Raw genomic sequence first — 20563 nt, forward strand, 5'->3', positions numbered from 1 at the left:
AAGCCCATTTGAAAGTTAAAAAAATCAAATCCATAAAATTAAACCGCTGACAAAGACTGTGGTATGTTATTGTAGAAAACAAAATTCTGCAACTACTCATTATTTTCCTGTTCAGGAACATCCCTTTACTCTGGCCCAAAAAGGATTTCATCTCCGTGCCAACGGACAAGTCTGCGCCTGTTTCTCTGGGTTTCATCTGCATCAACACTTCAAACTAAATACCTCACACTACAACTTCAGACTCAATACATTTATGGCGACCAATGTCTGCCATAGAAACCGACTTCCACATGTCCACCTTAACTCAGCTAACAGAACCAACTTGTACTGTCTGCTGTTCACCAGCAGGTGAGGCTGCATGCACTCCTCCTACCATAGAGCATTGCATGACACTGGAGAGTCCTTACTGAATGCGTTGATAGGCATCCATTGTACAATTTGTTTTTTTCCTCTCCTTGTGCAAGGTGCTTGGCAAATAATGAGACAACACGGGTTGGTGTGTATTCAGTTTATTCTGTAAAGATTCATAAGTGTAGAAAGGATGATACAACAGTGCTTTATGATCAGACTATTTCATAAAAGTTTTTATGTGATCATAACACCGTAAGTCCAGATTCCATTAATCGCGAACCAAAATAAATTTGTAACATTCGACACAAGTGCATACACTGCTGGTAGGAGATCAACCTCCAATTTCACTTTGGATGGTATAGCACCGTTCTTAGCTATTAGCAGCTTGACAAAGATGCAGCTTAATAGGATTCATGTAGTGACTGTATGTTTATAGAAACACAACAAAATTCAAAGGAGAGCAAAGATCTCCTCATTTGGCTCTCTAGCTAGCACAATATCTCACTCTGTCAGTGTCTAGGGATCAAATTGATAATTTTGTTTGAAACATTTTGCCAGTAACAATATTTGATACAATTACAGCTTAAAGTTAAACATATCCAAGTGTACAGAAAGCAGCACAAGATTTTTTTTTTTTCACAGATATTGACGAACAGTGACCATTGTTGCACTGGCAGGTTTTTTTTGTTTTTGTTTTTTTTTTGTATTTTCAGGACAGCACAATAGCTGGAAAGCAAGGTGATGGACAGATCAGTCATATAAACACATGGACAGAGCTTAGTAAGGCAACGTTAGCGTGACAGGCTTCTCTCTGTTCACTTTGCAGGGCAGTGTAGTGTATTGATCTTGACAGAGCTGTCAATACCTTTGCAGTGGGGCAGTGTGATTTTTAGCATTGCTGTCTTCATTAGTGCATTGTATATAGTCTCTTGCGTGTAGCTGAACTGCAAAGTGATCACCAACATTAATACAGATCTTAATAAACCATGTTTGATTGCATCTGGACTTACAGTGACTATAGAAGAGTAAATAGAATTGAAAAACCCCCAAAAAACGGAAAAAGTAAAATTCAAGGCAGTGCTGAAGTACTGGTTGCTAAAAAAGTAAAAAATATCACAAAGCCAACAATAACATTTCCTTGACACATCTTTCGTATGTCCGGTCAGTACAAACCCTCTGTTATAGTGCAGTTTCAATCATATATTTATATTTCTCCCTCTGACCAAAAACAATATCTCTCTGCCTTATCTTATCCTATCTTCGCTCATTCAAGTCAGTTTTCCAGTCAGTGTGCGTCTTTTTGTCTCTCTTTTCTTTGATCCCTCTTACTGACCTTATTGTGCACCCTCCCCACACAACCACAAAGAAGCATGAAAGGCTTAAACATCACAGGACTCAAAGGTGAGAAGTTCTTTCTTTTGACGATGGCAGGAAGTGATGGCAGATGGAAGAGGAGGAGGACGCAGAGAAGGAGGAGGGCTGGGGGGTATTCACAGTTACAGTCAGAGTCCAACGGTCCAGCTACAATCACATCTGCTGTCATTATGAACACTCTTTTTAGACCACGGCCAGGGGAGTTAGCCAGCCTTAAAACATCATTTTCCTCTGGCGAGATTGGCTCTGCTTGATCACACCTCCAGCAGCTCCATCCTTAGGCGATCCCTATCAGCAACACACACAAACACACACAGGCATGAACACAACATAAACACTCTGTGATCAGGTGAGGGAGTAGTTCCTCTTCAATTGTATTGCAGTTGCACAAGGAAGGTGCTTTTGATAAGGGGGCATTATAAACAGAAGCCTATATAAGCATGGCTCTTCGAAATCCCTCTCACCAAAGACAATTGTCATGATTTATTCACATATATTAGCATGCGCTCTAAATCTATAATTCAACAACCCAGACTCCTACTTATCTAAAAATAGCTTCTTAAACATAGACCTTTGATTGTGTGAATAAGCCACTCAGCATGAGTACCTGTACACACGTCTCCTGCCTCCTTTTAACTGTACATCACACAGTAACTACAACAAAGAACAAGCTGTCATGCTTTTATCATTCTGCTTGGCTTACAATTGTTTTGTTGTCTTGATGGATAACTAGTCGTTATCTCGTAGAGTATCACGAGTCACTGCGAAGGATACGTTTATCTTAAATAAGTAGCTTTAGCAACACTTTTTAATTTCTAGCATCATGACTTAAGTACCTCGCCTGATTGGCATCAGCCTGCTGTTCAATGAGTGACTGACTGGCCACTGGCTGCTGGTTGTCCTCTGCTCTCTCTGACCATGGATCCTGCAGGACTCCTGGCTGTGCTGAATCCTCAGCATGGCCTTGGTCGTTGTTCTCCCCGGGCCCCATCAGATCCAGCAGCGGTGAGTATGAACCTTGCCACACAACCCGCTGCCCTGAGTTAAGTCCATCTTCTCCTTTAAGGTGCCTGTTCAAGTCTTTCTCAACAAGTTTCTTTTTTGCCACTGGAGAGTCCTTTGGTGACTCAACTTCAACATCTCCGTGGCCCCTTACTTCCTCTGAATCTGTGGATGGTCGTTGATAGTTCTCCAGCCACTTTAGCTGCCCGTTCTTGTGGCTGTACCGGCTGTCGCTGAACCAACGCACCACTTCTGACTTAGGAAGGCCTGTCTGGCCGCTCAAGTCCTCGTACTGCTGACTGCTTGGCCAGCGGGTGTTGGAGAAAACCTGTCTGAGGATGTGTAGCTGCTGAGGAGTCTTGTTACCCCAAGGCGGTGAGAAAGATGGTTGAGAAGCAGACACTTCAGCTATTTCAGACTTATTTTCGTCATGCACAATCTCAGATGTAGTCTCTGGTTCATTCATCTTCAGCCTCTTGAAACTGATCTTAATTGGGTCAACTTTCAGCTCTGGACAGCTTCTGTCCCTTGCATATGGGTCATCATCCTTGATGAGTTGTTGTAGGATTGACATACCTTTCATGGGAAAGTCCTTGTTACCTTTACGCTCATCTAAAATTAATGAGCTGCTTTTTGTAATGACAGTGGTGCTGGTGCTTTCAGTTGGGGATTTGCTGGCATGGTTCAGGTAAGGGACACTGTCATTACAAGTAGAACTGGGGTACTCATTGCTAATACTGCTGATATTGGTCTTGTAAATGTAGTTGTTTTGTTCATCGTCACTCTTTGTGGCATGGGTCTGTTCTTGTGTACTAGTGATGCCACTGTTGTGACTAGGGGTGCTGAATTTGCTGGTATTATCAATGATCACTTGACTCTTGGTACTGTTTGAATCTCCCAACCCAATTGGTACACTGTTACTTTTACCATTTGGTCTTCCATTTGTGTCAGCAACACAGTGCTCATCATTGTTGCTAATGTTTGTAGAGCAAGCGGTGATGCTCTTAATGCTGTTGGTTGGGCTGCTGTTTTGAACTGGTTTCCTGGTGAACGTCTCAACACCATTATTACTGCTGGAATAGCTGCTGATGCTGCTGCTGCTACTGCAACTACTGCTGCTACTGCTGCTTCGACTGCTGCTGGTGCTACTAACACATCCGCTGCTTCCAGCAATGTCCAGGCTGAGGCCATTGGTCTTGTCTGGCTCCACAGTGGGTTGGGCATTCTTGGTGGGTACCTTTGTTGTTCTGATTGCAGATGGAAACTTTTGGGGAACAATTGGAGTAGAATATGAGACCCTAGTGACATTGGGATTGGTTGACAAGCTTGCCTGTGTGGTTAGGACTCCACCAGGCCTGGTTTTCAAACTGCCGTATGGTACTTTGGCCATTTGAAAGTTTGGTCCTTTTGAGCCTGGATTAGCAGTTACAGTGTGGTGGGTTACAATGTGATTGACGTGCCGTTGTGTAGGAGGTTGCTTTTGAGGTGCTCCACCTTGGAACACAGTGTTGAACATCTTCCTTCTGGCCTCCTCAATCTCTTCAGGTGACCAGCTTATGCCCTGCTTGAGCCTTTGGGCAGTAAACCACAGTTTGATCTGCTCCTCTGGGAACTCTGAGACCACTGTTAGGTAGCAGAGTTCAGCTTTGGTTGGGTAGGGGAACTTGCCAAAGGATGTCTTGAGAAAGCTGCTGGTGTCCATAGCAGCATCGTAGGTAGGGATGCTGCTGAGAGGGATCATCACCTTTGGAAGGTCTTTATTGGAATCAATGGAAGGGGGAGAGTAAAGGGAAGGAGTGTGCTGGTGAAAGACTTGGTTGGGCACTGTCGTCTTAATCACATGAGTGACAGTGGTCCTCGGCATAGCTGGGGCTCCAGAAACACTGGGAACCCCGTTTTGGAGTTCAGGCACATTAGTCAGCATGCTGGGGTCTATATCCTTTCCATTGTCTTTTTTTCGTACCTCAACAGTATGAGAAACCACAATCTTTTTGTGCTCCCCCTTGGCTTTCATCATCTTTGCAATTGGTGTTTTGGTGAGGGAGATCCCAGATTCTCTGTAATCTCCTCTGTTGTCCTCAAAGAGGCTTTGCTCCACAGTTGTTACTCCATCCCTCTGGTTGACAGTTAGGGAGGCAGTGGTCAAGCCCTCCATTATCTTAGGATGGGCATTAGCGTTATGCAGAGCTAGTGCCTCAAAGCGAACAACTGACACCCCACAGTTCAGGCAGTAGAAGGTGGGCTGGGCCCTGAAGTCTAAATGGCAATTGTGCATGTGATCCAAAAAGTAGTTTAGATCTCTGGACTCAAAACGGCACTTTGGACAGCTGTATGTACCTCCTTTCTGCATCTCAATGCCACTTTCTGATGTGGAGGAGCTGTGAGAGAAATGGCCAGACTCCTCTCCAGAGATGCTGAGTATGCTATCTTCTGGGATTGTTGGTAGGAGCTCTGGTAGTGAGCCCAGAATGATTTCCTCACGCACATGTTTGGATTTTGATGGTATCATGCAGGGTACAGTGGATTTCCTCTTGCTAGCCATTGCACAGCTTTCTGTTGATGGGAGAGTGAATGGTTGCCTGTCCAGTATGATGAAAACAGTGGGTGGGTGGAGAGTGGAGAGGGTTGAATGAAGTTTAGTGTCATGGACCAGCCACTATGATATCACAGTGTTGCTTCATGCCCACTGCCAGTTAAGGACTCAAGTCACATGGACAAGTTTGCCAGCACCAAGGATCCTGTTGGAAAAGAGAATAAAAAAATAAGCATGTGACTCTTTTAGCCCCATTTTATTTTAGTAACTCAAGAAAAAAAGGAGTATTCATGGCTGTTGAACATCATCATATAACAGATAACTGGATTCACATGGATGGATGGTAGATTTTTTAATCTATGCTTTGAGAGAAATTAGAAACATGAAATATTTAATTGTGATATTTAAAAGAAAGCCGAATTCAGGGAAAGATAATAGCCTCAACACATGGTAATAAGTGTAGGTGGTAATACTGTGTGATAAGTGTAGGTGGTTTAATCAGAAATTACAGCACTAACAAAAAATAACCTTTAAAAAGCCTTTTCATCGTGATCATGATCAATGATTAATACATTAAATGGATGTACAGAAAGCGGTAAACAGGATACATCTCAGTAGCACACTGAATCAATAAGATTGTAATTTGAGTTTTAAACAACATTGCTCTGATATCCTTACTATTGAGAAATAATTTAAACAAAATGTATCAATCATTCTAAAAAGCTAAAGGCTTTCAATAATAATCACACGTACAGAGAACCTCACACACACAAGCACAAACACACACACACACACACACACTCTCACACACACACACACACACACACACACACACACACACACACACACACACACACACACACACACACACACACAACCTTCAATCAAAGAAAGCCTGTCATGCAGTGTTCTGGTTATTTACTTGGATTTACAGACTTCTGTCTAGCTGTCACTTATTATGAATTCAGAAAAAAAGAGCATGAAAGTTGACAGAGCCAGAAATGACAGTCTAATCTCAGAGATATTTGTCGTATTTTCGTCACTGTTGCCATGGGTCTGGTTCTTCACATTTCTTTGGTGTTTTGATGTCCACAATATATTTTTCAATTCTAAATCTGTGCTGAAGATTTACGCTTCAGTTATTATTGTGTAAGTATGAGATGGTATTTTTCAATCAGTGTTTCTGTTGCCAGATACCACCTGCCTCACCCCAGGACAGAATTAATATCAGGAGATAAATATGGTCCCCAGAGTACCTTAGGGATTTTGCATTTATTGAGTGGGATGCACTTCACCACTTCAAATTGAGAGGGCTAGATGTGTCTAACCTTAACAGCTGTTTCACATCGTCTGCACACACATTAATGCAAAAATATGCACGCAGGTTTGTGTTTGTCTGCAAAATAATATTGTTAAAGTTGTTTTAGGAACAGGTATCATTTTTTTACGAGGTAAGTAATTACAGAGGACATTTATATCGTAAAATGTTGAACATGTATTACATGCTCTGTATCTTTCTGTCCTGATTCTCTTTGCTTTGATATTGAAAAGCAGGCGCATGAAGGTTATAGGACTGTGCTGGGCTGAGATGAAGTATTTGACTGCCACTCTTGGATGTGAGCCATATGTTTTACATCGGAAGCTACAGTGTACCTTCCCGTCATAATGCAAGGAAAATCAGGTGACCAAGAGTATATGTGTGTATCCCAGCAGCCAGCCAACAGCAGCAGTGAGGAGGCTACTACGGACATATTTGAAGGCATTTATAAGCTTCAGACTCAAACCATTCAATCCTACATGTGTGTTCAACAAGCAGCATGGCCGCCCATGCATTCAGGCAAACACAATACACTGATCACTAAGTGCACAAATCCATTAGCAAACCACATCCACAGGCTTTCTTTTACTGTAACGATCTTGCCATAAGGATGGATATGAATTGTGTGTGCAGTCTTCAACATCTTTCTGTTCAGATTATGAAATGTTCTCTCACGAAGCCACAAATATTTAACAGAGATTTAGGACAAAACAATGAATGCACTCAAGTCAGTATTTCATTAGAGCAACATCTGGTTCTAAGGGGGAGTCACTGCTGGGCATCATAGAACGTCTGAATAAACTTTTCACACACATACACATGCACGCACGCATACACACACACACAGCTAACTTTTAACTTTCTGAAGATGGAGATCATGTGGAGAAGACTAAGAAATGTGTGATATGGTGCTAAAGACTTGTCTCACCCTATCATCATCTTTCTACAGCATATCACTTCGATTTTTCCCACTCCTGCAAGCTTAACATTCTGCAAAAAGCATCAGCTGGACAAATTCAACCAACCTTAAAACTGATTTCTGTTGAAATCCAACTTGCCTCAATACCTTGTTCTGCATGTTGTTGGTTACGAAGGGAACTTTTTCACATACTCTCAGCAGATTTGTGTCTTTGTCTGATGCGTTTGTACACAGTGAAAGGCACATCCACAGACTTTTAACACATCCACGTGCATGTCATCATGGCCGGCTGGATGGTAAATAAAAGATGAACCTGTTCCAGAATTAAAACCCTCAAATGACTTCCCGAAAGTACATGCTGATCTCAGACAGACTGTGACGTCCTCCATGTGACTACCTCTTTTTCATTCCTACTGATGCTTGCTGCTTTTGGACAGAAAAAAAAAACAAAAACCCTAAAACAAAACAAAACAAACAACTCAAAAAGTAGGTCACCGGCATCTTATGCAGTAATCCTGGTTCACTGCATCCAGACGTGGGCATGTGCTGTATATTTTGCTGGGAGAGAGGTCATGATATCCTCTGACAGTACACTCGATTAACCCCTGATGAGGACACAGCGTTCACTGGGTTTGTTACACTGAACAAGGGATTTAGAAGTCTGTTTCACGCAACAGAGGAATCTAGTCATGTTCATCTGAAACATGTGTGCAAGAGATGCCACAGTGCTATAGGACCTTGTGAAAAATCTGTTTAAACCGTGCAGATTTATGTCTTTGTAGGCCACACATTTTTTGACCGTTTGCCAGGATCATTGAGAATATATAAAGAGATAGAAAAGGTAACTTGGTCATTCCATCGGTCTGCGACATAGCGGGTCTGTGATCACACAGATGCTGGTCAAGCAAAAGAGACTACTCCCTACATGAGAAAGCCCAGGACAAGCCAAAAGTTGTGAAAGGTTACGTAAAGAATCAGGTCACCTATCAAAAGAATGGGCTGCTTTATCTGGCTAGTGAGACGTGCGATCAGACACAAGACAAGGGGCTTCCCAGACAGGGAGCGCATTGAATAGTTCCCTCTGAAAAGCCAGGCCTTCTGTTTCAGTGGCAAGGTAGACAACAGTCAGACGATCAGTGTCCCCTGTGTGTGGTATGTCCTTGCACTGGCGCTGGCTCTGTGAAGCAGAGGGGAGGAAACTCCTTACATCTCTGCGGACCCGGCGAGTCGCATCTGAAGTGAGGGAAAAGTGGCAGAGCTCTCAGACGACATTTCTGAACACCCACGCTCAGCAATGGCAGAGGGGCCTTGTTCGCCAAGCCGAAATCACGTTTGAACCATTCAACTATTCAAAAACAAGCGTTTCAAAACAAATGGGATTATGCTAGGTTTAAATTCTGATGGGGTTTATACGTTCCGCCTAATTTAATAGCAGCTTTCAAGATTTAGAGGGCTCCCTTATGTGCTCCGAGAATGTAATTTCCATAACAATATAGCAGTTACATCTCATTCATATGTTACTTTTATTTCCCATACTTTTACACAGAAAACAGCGGACTGTTCTGCTTCTGTTTAAGCAAACCCGACTCAAAGGAAATCAGCATGTATCTCCTTTCATCACCTCATAAACTGCTGCAGTAATTACAATATTACAACAGAAAAACATGCTCAATCTACAGCAGGCTGCTACCAGCAGAAAGGAAGGCGAGGCTGCAAAGTGGTTGCTAAACATGAAAATTTAATTCAAAACAGTCCACTGATTCAGACACTCCCAGATTGTTGGGTCACCTACAGTTGACATTTACAAACGGAGATCTTTGTTTTGGTCGTGCTGCCTGTCAGATGAATGGGAATGTGAAGACTGGAGGAGGAAGGACAAAGGAAGACAGAACTCAGACATTTGGGAGTGAAGTGAGAGGATGACTGATGATGATGACAGGCTCTGCTGTTTCAATATTCCTCCCCGCTGACACCTTGTAGGCACACATCTCCACACACCCTCTACGCACCCTCTACACGCCCCCCCCCCACCCCTCCCTACACACACACACACACACACTCTCTCCTTACCTCCCATCATTTAGCACCTGTACTGTTCTGAAAATTTTTCTCTTTGAACTGAGTAACTGGCAAGGAGTCTCTTGATGCGACAGTCACGGAGGAGCAATTTTTTTTTTTTTTTTTTTTTTGCATAAATTCTCTCTCTTACGACAATATTTGTTTTCTGTGTAATTTACTTTGACAGGGATCCAAAATTGTCTGGGGAGTTTGCTTCATGAACGCGCCAAAAAATGACCTGACGTCTGCTGGGGTTTGGGGCAGAGAGGGGGGGGGGACTCCTGACAGATATATCTGAAAACAGCTCTAAAGTGGGAACATTTTCTGCAAAATATCCATTAAATAGATTAACGTCATGTGAGTGGATCAGCTGGACACTCAAATATAAGCCAGAGACCAAGAGCAATTACTGTCTTGCACAGTGAAGAGATTGGGAACAATGGCGCCTCATTTATAGGGGAAACGTGATCCAGCGCTCGGAGCCTTTACACTGTCAGATTGGGATTGTGCTGTTTCCTGCATGTCTGGGAGTCTCCTCTGTCCATCAGGCTACCAATGTGGGGCTTTTGTTGACTGTAGGGGTAGACAGGTTTCAGTTTGGGGACATCTTTGTGCATGAATGGCACTGTACGGCCGCCCGCATGAATAAGTCCCCGGGCTCCAGCGTTACGCGTTCTGAAAACCATCATCAGGGTCCTTAGCACATTGCTAATACAACACAAGTCTTCAACCCCGCAGACGGCGCAAGACATGCTTCTTTTTTCTTAACATGGGCGTGTGTGTGTGTGCAAATGTGTGTGTGAGGATGTGTGAGATGCAGGTGTTTTCAGCCATCTCGTTCCTGATCATTCCCCTCCTCACACACACAAATACACAATCACACTACACACACACCCCCCCCCCCCCCCCCCTTACCTCAATGACTGCAGACTCGTCCACTGGGAGACCAGTCGGTGGTGCCACTCATGTGTTAACATCGCCATGGCAACCCCTCTCTTCCCCTTGCCCACCGCACCACACACACAGCAGAGTCACTTGCCCACACCCACCAACCTCAAGACACACACACACACACACACACACACACACACACACACACACACACACACACACACACACACACACACACACACACACACACACACACACACACACAGAATTCCCCAGACTTCATCCGGTGCAGGACAAACTTAATCCACATGCGCTGCCACCATCTTTGAGAGTGGATTCATGGTTTAAGTCTCTTTCTGATAACTTCGGGTGAGGTCCACGACGACAACCGTTCTTTTTCTTTTCCATTCAGGGCGTAGCAACACACAAAAAAAGGGCCCGCTACACTGTTCTTATGTTTACAACAGAGGTTGACGAAAGAAATATCGCAGTCGAACCAACTGTAAACGACCCCCCCGTCAGTGTTATTGTCTTGCTAAATCAGTGCAGAGGCCTGGAGACTGTGGTGGTACACTAACTGCACTCTGCCTGTCCGAGCATCTTTGTTGCATGTTTCTGTTTTGTGTTGGATCGAGAGCTCACCGTTGAAATCTTCAATTGTTCAACGAAACTCTTCCATCCCTGGCCCAAAAGAATGACAGACAAATAAACCATGGCACGCTGAGGGAAAAAAAAAAAAATTCTGAGTCATACCTCCTTTTACATCACTTTTGATGAAAAACTTCTTCAGGTCTGCAGCAGAGACTACAGGCATTCAGATGGCAACTTAAGAAGAAAAGGAAGAAAGATGGCGGCGTACCGCACATTGTACTGTCCATCCTAAAATGGCTGACATCACAGCCTCCTCTAAGTGCCAAAGCCTGGCAAATGCCAGCTCCTGCTGACCAAACCTTTCTTGTATTGGACAGAGGAAGTGGCAGGGGCTCTTTCCCCACCAGCCCAGAGGTTTCCCCCCCCCCCACCCCCACCCCCGACCATTGCATGGGCAATTCTTTTGAGTAGAACTGTGCAAACATGCTGTTTTAGTGAGTCTTCTTCAGCAGTCTACAATTCCGCATTGGTGCAATGAAAAAAGCAATATTAAAAAAGGATGAAAGACCCAAATAAAAGTGAAGCTGCACAGAACACTGTCTTTTCTGGTGCAAAATAAAAACTGGGACTGAGAGAGAATATTCTTTAGATCAGGAGGTTTTGCCACTATCAAGCTATGAACGCTAGTTTGTATAAAAACAGCCCAAAAAAATCTGGTTTGCAATAGATAGTTTTTTTTCTCTGAACTCAAGGAATGTTAAACACTCTATGTTGGCTAAATCTGCAAATCATGACCATATGACCTTCCCCTGTATTTTCTGGCAGAGGATTCATTTTGAGCTGTGGGAGGCACACACAAACACAACATCTACGGGGACTGCAATCAGAAAAAAGAAACACTAAATCCTGAAAAGTCCAGTTTTCCAGGTATATGAGGGGCGGCTTGTGCAAAGCTGCTGCTTTTTGGAGGGGAGTGGGCAGCCTCGGCCCACTACATTGTGTCTGTGTATACAAACACTCTGCTGTGGCCATAACGAAAACTGTGAGCTGTGCCTAATTGCAGGGAGTGAGGGATGAAAGGCAATATGCCTGGCCTCATTAGAGCAGTTCCGAGAAGGGAGATGGAAGACCGTTCCCAGGGATCCACAAAGGGAATTGACATTCCCCAAGTGTAAGCGTACTGCTGGAGTGAAAAACTCCACACACACTGAATTTACCGGGCCAAGCTGAAATGAATTTGGGTAACAGCAAGTGCTCAATTACCTTTGTTCGGGCAGTCATCACACATTGCGAATATATGAACCGTCTAAGTGCAGAAATGTCAACTTTGGACCGAGCTGTACTCCACACTCGCAGACGCTCTCCTTGGTCCAAACACCTACTCTCTGGCTGAAGTGTTGCACAGTCATTTCCATGACCTACATTATATGTAACAAGCTTACATAGTTAAATAATTAAAACACGTTCCAAATGTTACCAGTGATTCATGCCCGCTCGCTGCCTGCTTGAATAAAATGGGTTTGTCTCTTGTGTTATGGACCCACACATGATCCAGCAGAGGCAACATTAGTCAGCACAGAGGTCCCTCCCCTAAAGGCAGTGGGAGACACATGGCATTCAAAGCTGGGTCAATATTTATGTAGAGTTACCAAATGTGACCTTACTAATGATATTCTTGACATGCGTGCCTTCCTGAGAATCCAAAGTTTGCCAAATATCTGCGTGCTACTGATATGATCAGCTCTTCCTGTACCGTATATATTTCACAGTGTGTGTGTGTGTGTGTGCGTGCGTGTGTGTGTGTTTGAGTAGGGCAGCAGCACATGTTGGCAGGAGGAAGAGGAGGAAATGAAAGAAAAAGTGCAGTGCATAGACATAGGCCTACCTTACTGCCTTTCAGGAGGAAGAAATGTGTGGCGAGAGAGAGAGAGAGAGAGCGATCAATAGATGAAAATGGACACTCTGCGTGCAGTTTGTACGTCTATACACTCGAAGCTTCATATGTCAGCCGGCTATAGCACTTTGTTTCGAAGTCTTTCACAACTAAAAGCGTTCACAGTCACAGCACAGTGGGGAAATACAGCGCGTTGGGCAATAAAAATTAGCAGATACGCCACATTGTATAGCGCGAGAGAAGGAGCGAAAATTCAGACAGTCAGTTGTTGTAAGTGTAACAAACTGACGAGTTAACCCGTTTCACTCCATTCACAAGGCTGCGGGGCAACACACTGCCTCGGAGTCTTCTTCCCAAAGGCGATCTGGCACTCTATATAACCTTATGAATATTCCCAAAAATCCTCCACCCCCCTCCTCCACCTACTGTCGCCATTTTATACATTGGCGACTTCATATAAACTGCCTTGACTACAGCACAAGATTAAAATTCAATATTCAATAGCTAGGCAGAATTTCAGCGAACAACTTTTGAGATCGCACCTCGCCGATAATGGGAGGTATTCGCGTTTTGGAAGAGTAGATGTGTCCTTACCTCAACAGTCGGTGGGAAAAATAGAATCCGACATGAATGTAGCTATTAATGTATTATTTTGGATTGGCTCCGATCGTTGCGTTTTGAAGAAGAGGAGGCGAGCAGGGGGTGGGAGCTCTCCTTAAGTGAACCCGGTGAACTGGCGTGAACCCGTCATTGACCACGGCAAGGTACATTACATTACATTACCTTTCCACCCCTCTGCTTCACTGTATGGAGACGGCAAAACAACTACGGTCGGCGGTGCGGGACGAGGCAGCTCCAAAAATTATAGCGAGTGTATTTCCTATGAACACGTGATTTGGAGCGTCATCCAAAATCCAAAAGCCCTTTCATCTAAAATTTTGGGAAGGGGCGGGGATGTGATGGGGATGTGTGTATATGTGTGTTTGTGAGAAAGAGAGAGAGGGAGGGAGGAGGGACGTATACTGAGCACAGTGCACATTTGGGTATGTCGTTATAGAGGTTAGGCTGTGCTCTAACAGATTGGGTTATACATAGTTACAATGGCGCCGCGGAGCAGGCTGAACAGATGGATTGTATTGTGTACATTTGGGATTTGACAAGACTTCAGTAATCTGCCTTTCAGCGAGCTCCATCGCCCAAAACGTCCTCTTTATTAGGTCACATGTTTTTTTTCTTCAGACTGGTGCCGTCTTTAGAAGAAAAAAATCTCTTGATGTGCTACCATGAATATTAATCGTTGTGGGAATTGTCATTTTAAGCAGAGGTCTATTAACCGTCCTAAAATAGACTTTTACGCACACGCGTAATAGTGGTGGACCAATTTACGCAGATGAACAGTAAATGTAACATTTTTGTTCATGTCCAGTTTTAAAGCTTAGCAATGGTACACAGTATTTAATGTTTTTAAGTTCTAATCAGTCATCATATGTCTTGTTGTGTAGAATAGGGATTATTCTACTGTGGCGATTATTCTGCTGTGACCCTCGTGACCTTGTTTGGCCTTCCGCGCGTAAAAGCGCGCTGAGTTGGGTAGTAGAAAGGGCCCGAACACAGCCAGGCAGCCAGGTCCACAAAATGTAGGAAACACGCATATACTTTTTCCTCCAACTTTGTCCCGAATGGATTCAAACGTTGCTTTTAGTTGTGTCTGTGAGCAGTCAGGGGAGACAAAGATAATATAAGAGGAAGATGAATCATGCAAAGACAAAATACAAAAATACAAAAGTGAGAGGTGATATCATGCACGATCTTGTATAGGCTAGAACATGGTTTCATTTATTTGTCTCAGAAATGCAAATGTGACTCTCATTTTTGCAGCAGCATGTTAAGTGCATAGGCTGATAGCCTATGTGATCATATTATGTTCACACGCTGACTGCTTAAGACAGACGACGTTCTGTTCATTATTACAATAATTGTAATTCTTTAAGGATGACTGATAATAAAGCATTTAGTTGGACGGTTTCTGGGTAATTAAGTGAGTGTGTGTTGGATTTCTCAGGCAGCACTTTTGACCTCTGTCATGCAGTGTGTAGACCTATATTTATCATTCTTTCTCCCTTTTATAATGTAGGCTATAGACCTACTAGATGACGGGTTCCTGCAAATGTAGGCTTACGCCAGAGTTATTTAGCTCATTACAGATTAGTAATGCACAACACAAGTGCACCAGTCACTGACAGAGTAAGCAAATCCATTTGATAAAGCTGCAGCACTTGTCAAGTTTGGACGGCCCTTAAATGTGCCTGCCAACCTTAAATAGGCCTATCCATATTCTTAGAGTCAATGTGGACTCTTCGACGTCTATTGTTTTCATCAAGACAAGCATGTGTGTTGAAAACAATGTAGCCTTGTTATAGCCTTTATTGCAGTTTGCTCACAGTTTAAGTTCACGCGCAGCATCCAAGGTAGTCACCGTCGCCATGGTTACCCGCAGTCGTTGCAGTTGCGCGCAGTTCAATTAGAATTGTAGAACATGTCCGTAAAATGGTTGTCTTGTTTTCTTGTTAACATTTTGACATTGAAATGCGCTGTGCTTGTAAGTCTGAGTGTAGGCTAAGGACACAGACACATCAGTCAGATTGTAAACATACAAAACCGAGCTAGCTGCTTTTTACTGGGCCACAGAGTCAGATAGGCTGCAGGGAAATGCTTCATACCATAAATTAGAAAATGCTGCTCCTCTTGACTACGAACAGCTTCGCATGCGTCTTAATAAATGCATAGGCTACAAGCAAAAATAACATTTTAACAACTCATTTATCTTCTCCCAAAAGGCGAAATAATTTCTAGTTTTATTGACCAGAAAATACAAGTTTTTAGATGAGAAGATGAGGCTTAAATGGGCTTGTTGTCTTTGTTTGTGCTCTTTTTAATCAGAGACTGAGGCTTCTGGGCTCCAGAATGAATTTCCAGCGTCTGTGATACCAGGAAAAAGCATCAGAGTGAGGGCTCTGTGTTTAAGCGCCGTGTAACCGGATAGGGAGAGCAGAGGGACGTACAGGAGGCTTGTTTGCCTCCAAATGAGCCAATAAGATCGACTTTACATTAGATTGACTGTCTCAGTCAGCCAGCCAAGAGACGCCATTCTGCTTTGACAACTGTACGCAAGCCAATACGAATCCGTGCCGGACAGGAACGGAGGGAAAAACACAAATACGAATTTGTCGTCCTGTAGGTCAAACGTTACCTGCCACCACCTGCAGTAGGCCACGGGTAGTTTATTGGGAGTGGGAAAGTGGGGAACAACATCCAGAATTATGGCTCTTTCGCAACTTCTTGACGATTCACCTCTGAGGTTAGTTCAAAAACCCACCGGAACCGGTGACCTGGACCTGCAGGAGGTCTACAACGAGAGACACCGGCTCGCTTTGGAGGAGTTACTCTCGGGAGGTGTGGAAAACTTCCTGGACTTTCTCGGGAAAGAGAGGATCCCGAACTTCTTGTCGGACGAAGAGATCAAGCGGATCCGGAGCGTCGCCGTGCCCCCGCGGTGTGTGTCCTTCCATGGGGAGGACCAGGCTCTGGAGCAGTCTCTCAGCAGCTCCGTGGACTGCTCCTCCGTCACCTATTTCCCCGAGGTGTCAGACGTGGAGCCGCCGGTGCTGGAGTTGGGCTGGCCCGCGTTCACCGCCGGCTCGTACCGGGGCGTAACGAGGGCCGTGGCGCACTTCCAGCCCAGCTACGGGGAGTGCATATACAGCTGCAAGGAGGCTGCCAGGCGTATGATTAAAAGTGCCAAAGAGGTATGCTCAAAGAAAGTATAAAACCCATCTGACTACTGGTACAAATATCTTTTAGAATTCTTAATAATTTCTAAAACAATGAACTGCACACACTGACACTGGTGCTATGATGATCGTTTATTTCAAATGTTTATATCTTTAAGGAAATAAACTGCATATAATTGATTCTAAATTGTTAACCTAAATATTTTACATTGTAATTAAGTTGTTGTTTCTAGTGTTTATTATAAAGCTAGGATTCCATTAAAGCATGGATTTGTGTAACAACATTGTAACAGGATTATAAGGCTATCTTTCAAAATGAATGCACAATACAAAGTGTGTGCGTGTGTGTGTGTGTGTGTGTGTGTGTGTGTGTGTGTGTGTGTGTGTGTGTGTGTGTGTGTGTGTGTGTGTGTGTGTGTGTGTGTGTGTGTGCGCGTGTGTGTGTGGTTAATTATCCAAATATTTTGGGTATGAATATCTTCTTTGTATTGTTCCTAAAATACATGCGAGATTGTCCCCGTGGAATTTCCTTGATCAGTCTGAATATCAGAAGTTCAGGTTTTTGAAGTCTTGATCAGAAAGAAGAAAGTGACCAAACGGATTGAAGGAGCAGTGCATGAATATTCATGGGCAAGTTGGTGATGAGCGCTGACAGCCCAGCCAATGGTTTTGAAAGGAGACATTCCAGCATGAAGAGAGTGTGTGGCTTGTGCAGCACCTCAGGCCTGTGTAAGGCCTGCGTGCCATATGTGCCTTGACTTGCTCTTGCTCTCCTCCATGAAAGTTTGCATTCACTCTTTCATTAGAGAGCTTTAAACATTTTGAACATCGGATAGCCTTTCTGGTTTACAGCTCAAATGTGGGGGGGTAAATACACTCTGTGCTAGTAATCAGTTGAAACCTTAGTGGTGAACTCTCACAAAAGTTTATCCGTAAGATCGTCCTGCTTTTTTTTTTACGAGCACACAGTCTTTATTATACAACTGCGCCATTGGATGTAACAATACACTGTGTATCTATTTCCTCATTGGACGGCTTTGTAAGAACTGATTGGCCTTGTCTTTCTGTGACATTTAACTATTTTTAAGAATCGAGAAAAAAAAGCACCCTCGCAGTACTGTCCAAATAAGAATGGGAAAAACAGACAAAGCTGCATGTAGTTACACCAGTCTGAAGAAATAAATCTGTGATATGTAAACATCCGTGTCTAATCCTCCACACACAACCTTGACCACCACATGTGAAATTCCATTCTTCCTGGTGAAAAAAGAGGAATCTTAGTGGCTCAGGTAAATGGAGGCAAGCCTTGCAGTGAACCTACAATACTCTTCTCCTGTACAAAAGTAACTTGTTTGCTGACCAAGCGTTACTGCTGATTGCCATGGTAACAGACCCCAGTCAATAGAAAGCTCATCAGCACACACATTATTGGGAGTGGATCTGACAGAGATTCACAGCTCTGTTTGAATAAAGCCTGGCGTTTTATAATAATAAAAACACAGTCATGTGCTACCTCTGGAAGAGCAGGGCTGCAGCCCTAAAAAGGATTTCTCTTATATTACTCCTGTAATTTTCCACTGCAGGTGATTGCCATAGTTACAGACTCCCTGACAGACCTGGATATATTCAAGGATCTCCAGGATGCATGCTCCCACCGTAAAGTCCCCGTCTACATCCTGCTGGACCAATCATGTGCTCCTGCTTTCCTCAAGATGTGCAAAAATGTCGGTGTTCGCCTCGATGACCTACGGGTATGTGGTTGGTTCAGTAAAGCTGGGTGTGGCTCTGTTTGCACAATAACAATAGAAAATGGCATCAAATTAAATCGAATATATCCTTCTAAGATCTGGTGTGACTGTGAGGATCTTCACTAATCTGTAACTCCTTTGCGTTCTCATTTTAACCCTCACAGCAAATGAGAGTGCGAACCATAACTGGTAATAATTATTACATGCGATCAGGAGCAAGGATCACAGGAGAAGTTCACGAGAGGTTCATGCTGATTGACGGAAACAGAGTTGCTACAGGTTCCTACAAGTAAGCCCGCTAACTGTTTTACCAAAAGACGTACGTTTTTTTTTAGCTTGCAATTATGAAGAACAGGTAAACAAAAGTAATGCAGGTTGTTAAATCTCACTCCTCTGCAGGTTCAACTGGACGGATGGTAAACTAAACAGCAGCAACCTCATAGAGCTTTCTGGTCAGATAACAGAGAAATTTGACGAGGAGTTCCGCATCCTCTATGCCCAATCTCTACCTGTAAACACTCGAGGACCTCCAAGTGTGCGCAACAGCGGCATCTACGACCATCTCCTCATCAGACACTCAGTCACCTCTCCCCTTCGTCTGGCTGGTGAGAGGCCAGTGGAACCAGCGTGTCTGACTAGCACCCCCAGCCGCAAGCCCCGTACTCTAGCTGTTCGGCCCCTATGTGAACCCTCCGCTCCGAATCAGCACATGAGCAACACAGCACCAGAAATCACCCCTATTGATGATGACTGGGTGGAGCAGAAGCACATGCAGGAGGACATCCTAGCTGGTAGCACTGCTCTGCATCTCCCTGCTGATCAGCCAGCAGAGAAAGACATTGTCTCCTGCCACGCCTCTACTCAAACCAGTAACTCAATGGCGGACGGTGACACCCAGACTGACCTCGAGCCCGAGCATCAACCCAATACTGTCATCACACTGCCACGCACAGCACCAAACCAAGCCATTGCTCCCTCCTTTGAGTCTCCCAGGCTCATGTCGGCCTCTGCCGCAGCTGCAGATGACAACTTAAGGGACTGCTTCCATAAGCTGTCCAAAGAGCGCCAGCACCACTACTCCGCCATCCGCTCCAAGCTGGAGCACATGGTGACCAGCCTGTCCCAGAGGAGAGAGTTAGAGGACCTCACCAACATGACTCAGGGGGCTGGCGCTCTCAGCAGGCAGAGGGTACAGATAGACTGTGGGCAGGAACCAAACCCTAGACTGCTTGTTGAAAGTGCAGGCATGGGCACATGGCCAAGAGCCAGATGTGCACACTAGTTTGTCTTTAGGGATTTTGGCGATGGAGGAGAGTGGGGGAAGAGCTATGGCAAGGATTCTAGTGAATCCTCTGTTTTAAATAAGTGGTTTTGGCTCATGCAGTAGAATTCAAAAGTTCCTCTGTTTGTCGTCTTTTCCTGCAGTGCCCGCTTTTGGACTTTTCATGCTGTGTCCTCTCCTCAAACCTTTTTTTTTTTTTTCCAAACCTTTTTTTTATGTGATGGTAACAGAATTCTTCAGGATATTAACATCTTTTGAAATTATTGTATTAACCAAAGAAATGCTGCATTCAAAATGTTCATCCATTTTTTGTATGAATCACAATCAGGAAAACTTTATCAGTCCAGAGGGTAAATCTGGCAAATGATTTGTTGAGCTGGTTAGGACTGGATACAATCTGCTGTAGTGTGAGTGAAAATGCACTAAGGTGCTGTGCTTTCTTTTTTTCTTTTCTAAATCACATTTGGCTGTTGCAACTGCATCTGATCAACATTCCAGAGGGGAAGCTGGCTTTCATTGCGCTTTGCTAATAAACAAAGTAACATTTTGCAAGATGAGTGCTTCCTTGTCTTTTCTGATACATCCTACTTATCCATCTTTGGCGTTCTCTTTTTTTTTTTTTTTTTTTTGCCATCGAAGTTGCAATCTAGTTTTTGTTGTGAAGACTATCTTAGAAAGCATTTCCAGGATACACGAGGAAGCAAACCATGCCAAAGTGACTTCTCAAAGAGAATGAGCACCTGCGCGTCGTGTTCTGCAGTGTCTTCTTGCAATTAGTTGAGGCAGCATCTGTGATACTGGCACCTCTGCT

The 20563-nt window shown here is 44.0% G+C and overlaps 2 protein-coding genes across 2 annotated transcripts; one reads left to right on the forward strand and one right to left on the reverse strand.

Annotated features, from left to right (window-relative positions):
• Positions 1-493: 493 nt before the first annotated feature.
• Positions 494-13872, reverse strand: zhx3a (zinc fingers and homeoboxes 3a). Its single transcript, XM_061042451.1, has 3 exons — positions 13526-13872; positions 2562-5465; positions 494-2013 (listed from the first exon to the last, which is right to left on the reverse strand). Exons 2-3 carry the CDS (start codon positions 5267-5269, stop codon positions 1980-1982), a joined length of 2742 nt encoding a protein of 913 aa, XP_060898434.1. The 5' UTR covers positions 5270-5465; positions 13526-13872; the 3' UTR covers positions 494-1979.
• A 1195-nt stretch (positions 13873-15067) lies between these two features.
• On the forward strand, positions 15068-20304 carry fam83d (family with sequence similarity 83 member D). Its single transcript, XM_061042454.1, has 4 exons — positions 15068-16737; positions 18306-18473; positions 18635-18759; positions 18870-20304. The coding sequence occupies exons 1-4, from the start codon at positions 16252-16254 to the stop codon at positions 19750-19752; spliced, it is 1662 nt and encodes a 553-aa protein (XP_060898437.1). The 5' UTR covers positions 15068-16251; the 3' UTR covers positions 19753-20304.
• Positions 20305-20563: the final 259 nt, after the last annotated feature.

The sequence above is a fragment of the Labrus mixtus genome, chromosome 7, assembly GCF_963584025.1.
Source record: "Labrus mixtus chromosome 7, fLabMix1.1, whole genome shotgun sequence".
NCBI classification, from domain to species: domain Eukaryota; kingdom Metazoa; phylum Chordata; class Actinopteri; order Labriformes; family Labridae; genus Labrus; species Labrus mixtus.

Coding starts and splice junctions, on each gene's coding strand:
- zhx3a (XM_061042451.1), bottom strand. CDS start 5,269: ATGGCTAGCAAGAGGAAATCCACTGTACCCTGCATGATACCATCAAAA. Junction 2,014..2,561: donor GCTGATGCCAATCAGGCGAG/GTACTTAAGTCA, acceptor TGTTGCTGATAG/GGATCGCCTAAGGATGGAGC.
- fam83d (XM_061042454.1), top strand. CDS start 16,252: ATGGCTCTTTCGCAACTTCTTGACGATTCACCTCTGAGGTTAGTTCAA. Junction 16,738..18,305: donor TGATTAAAAGTGCCAAAGAG/GTATGCTCAAAG, acceptor TTTCCACTGCAG/GTGATTGCCATAGTTACAGA. Junction 18,760..18,869: donor GTTGCTACAGGTTCCTACAA/GTAAGCCCGCTA, acceptor ACTCCTCTGCAG/GTTCAACTGGACGGATGGTA.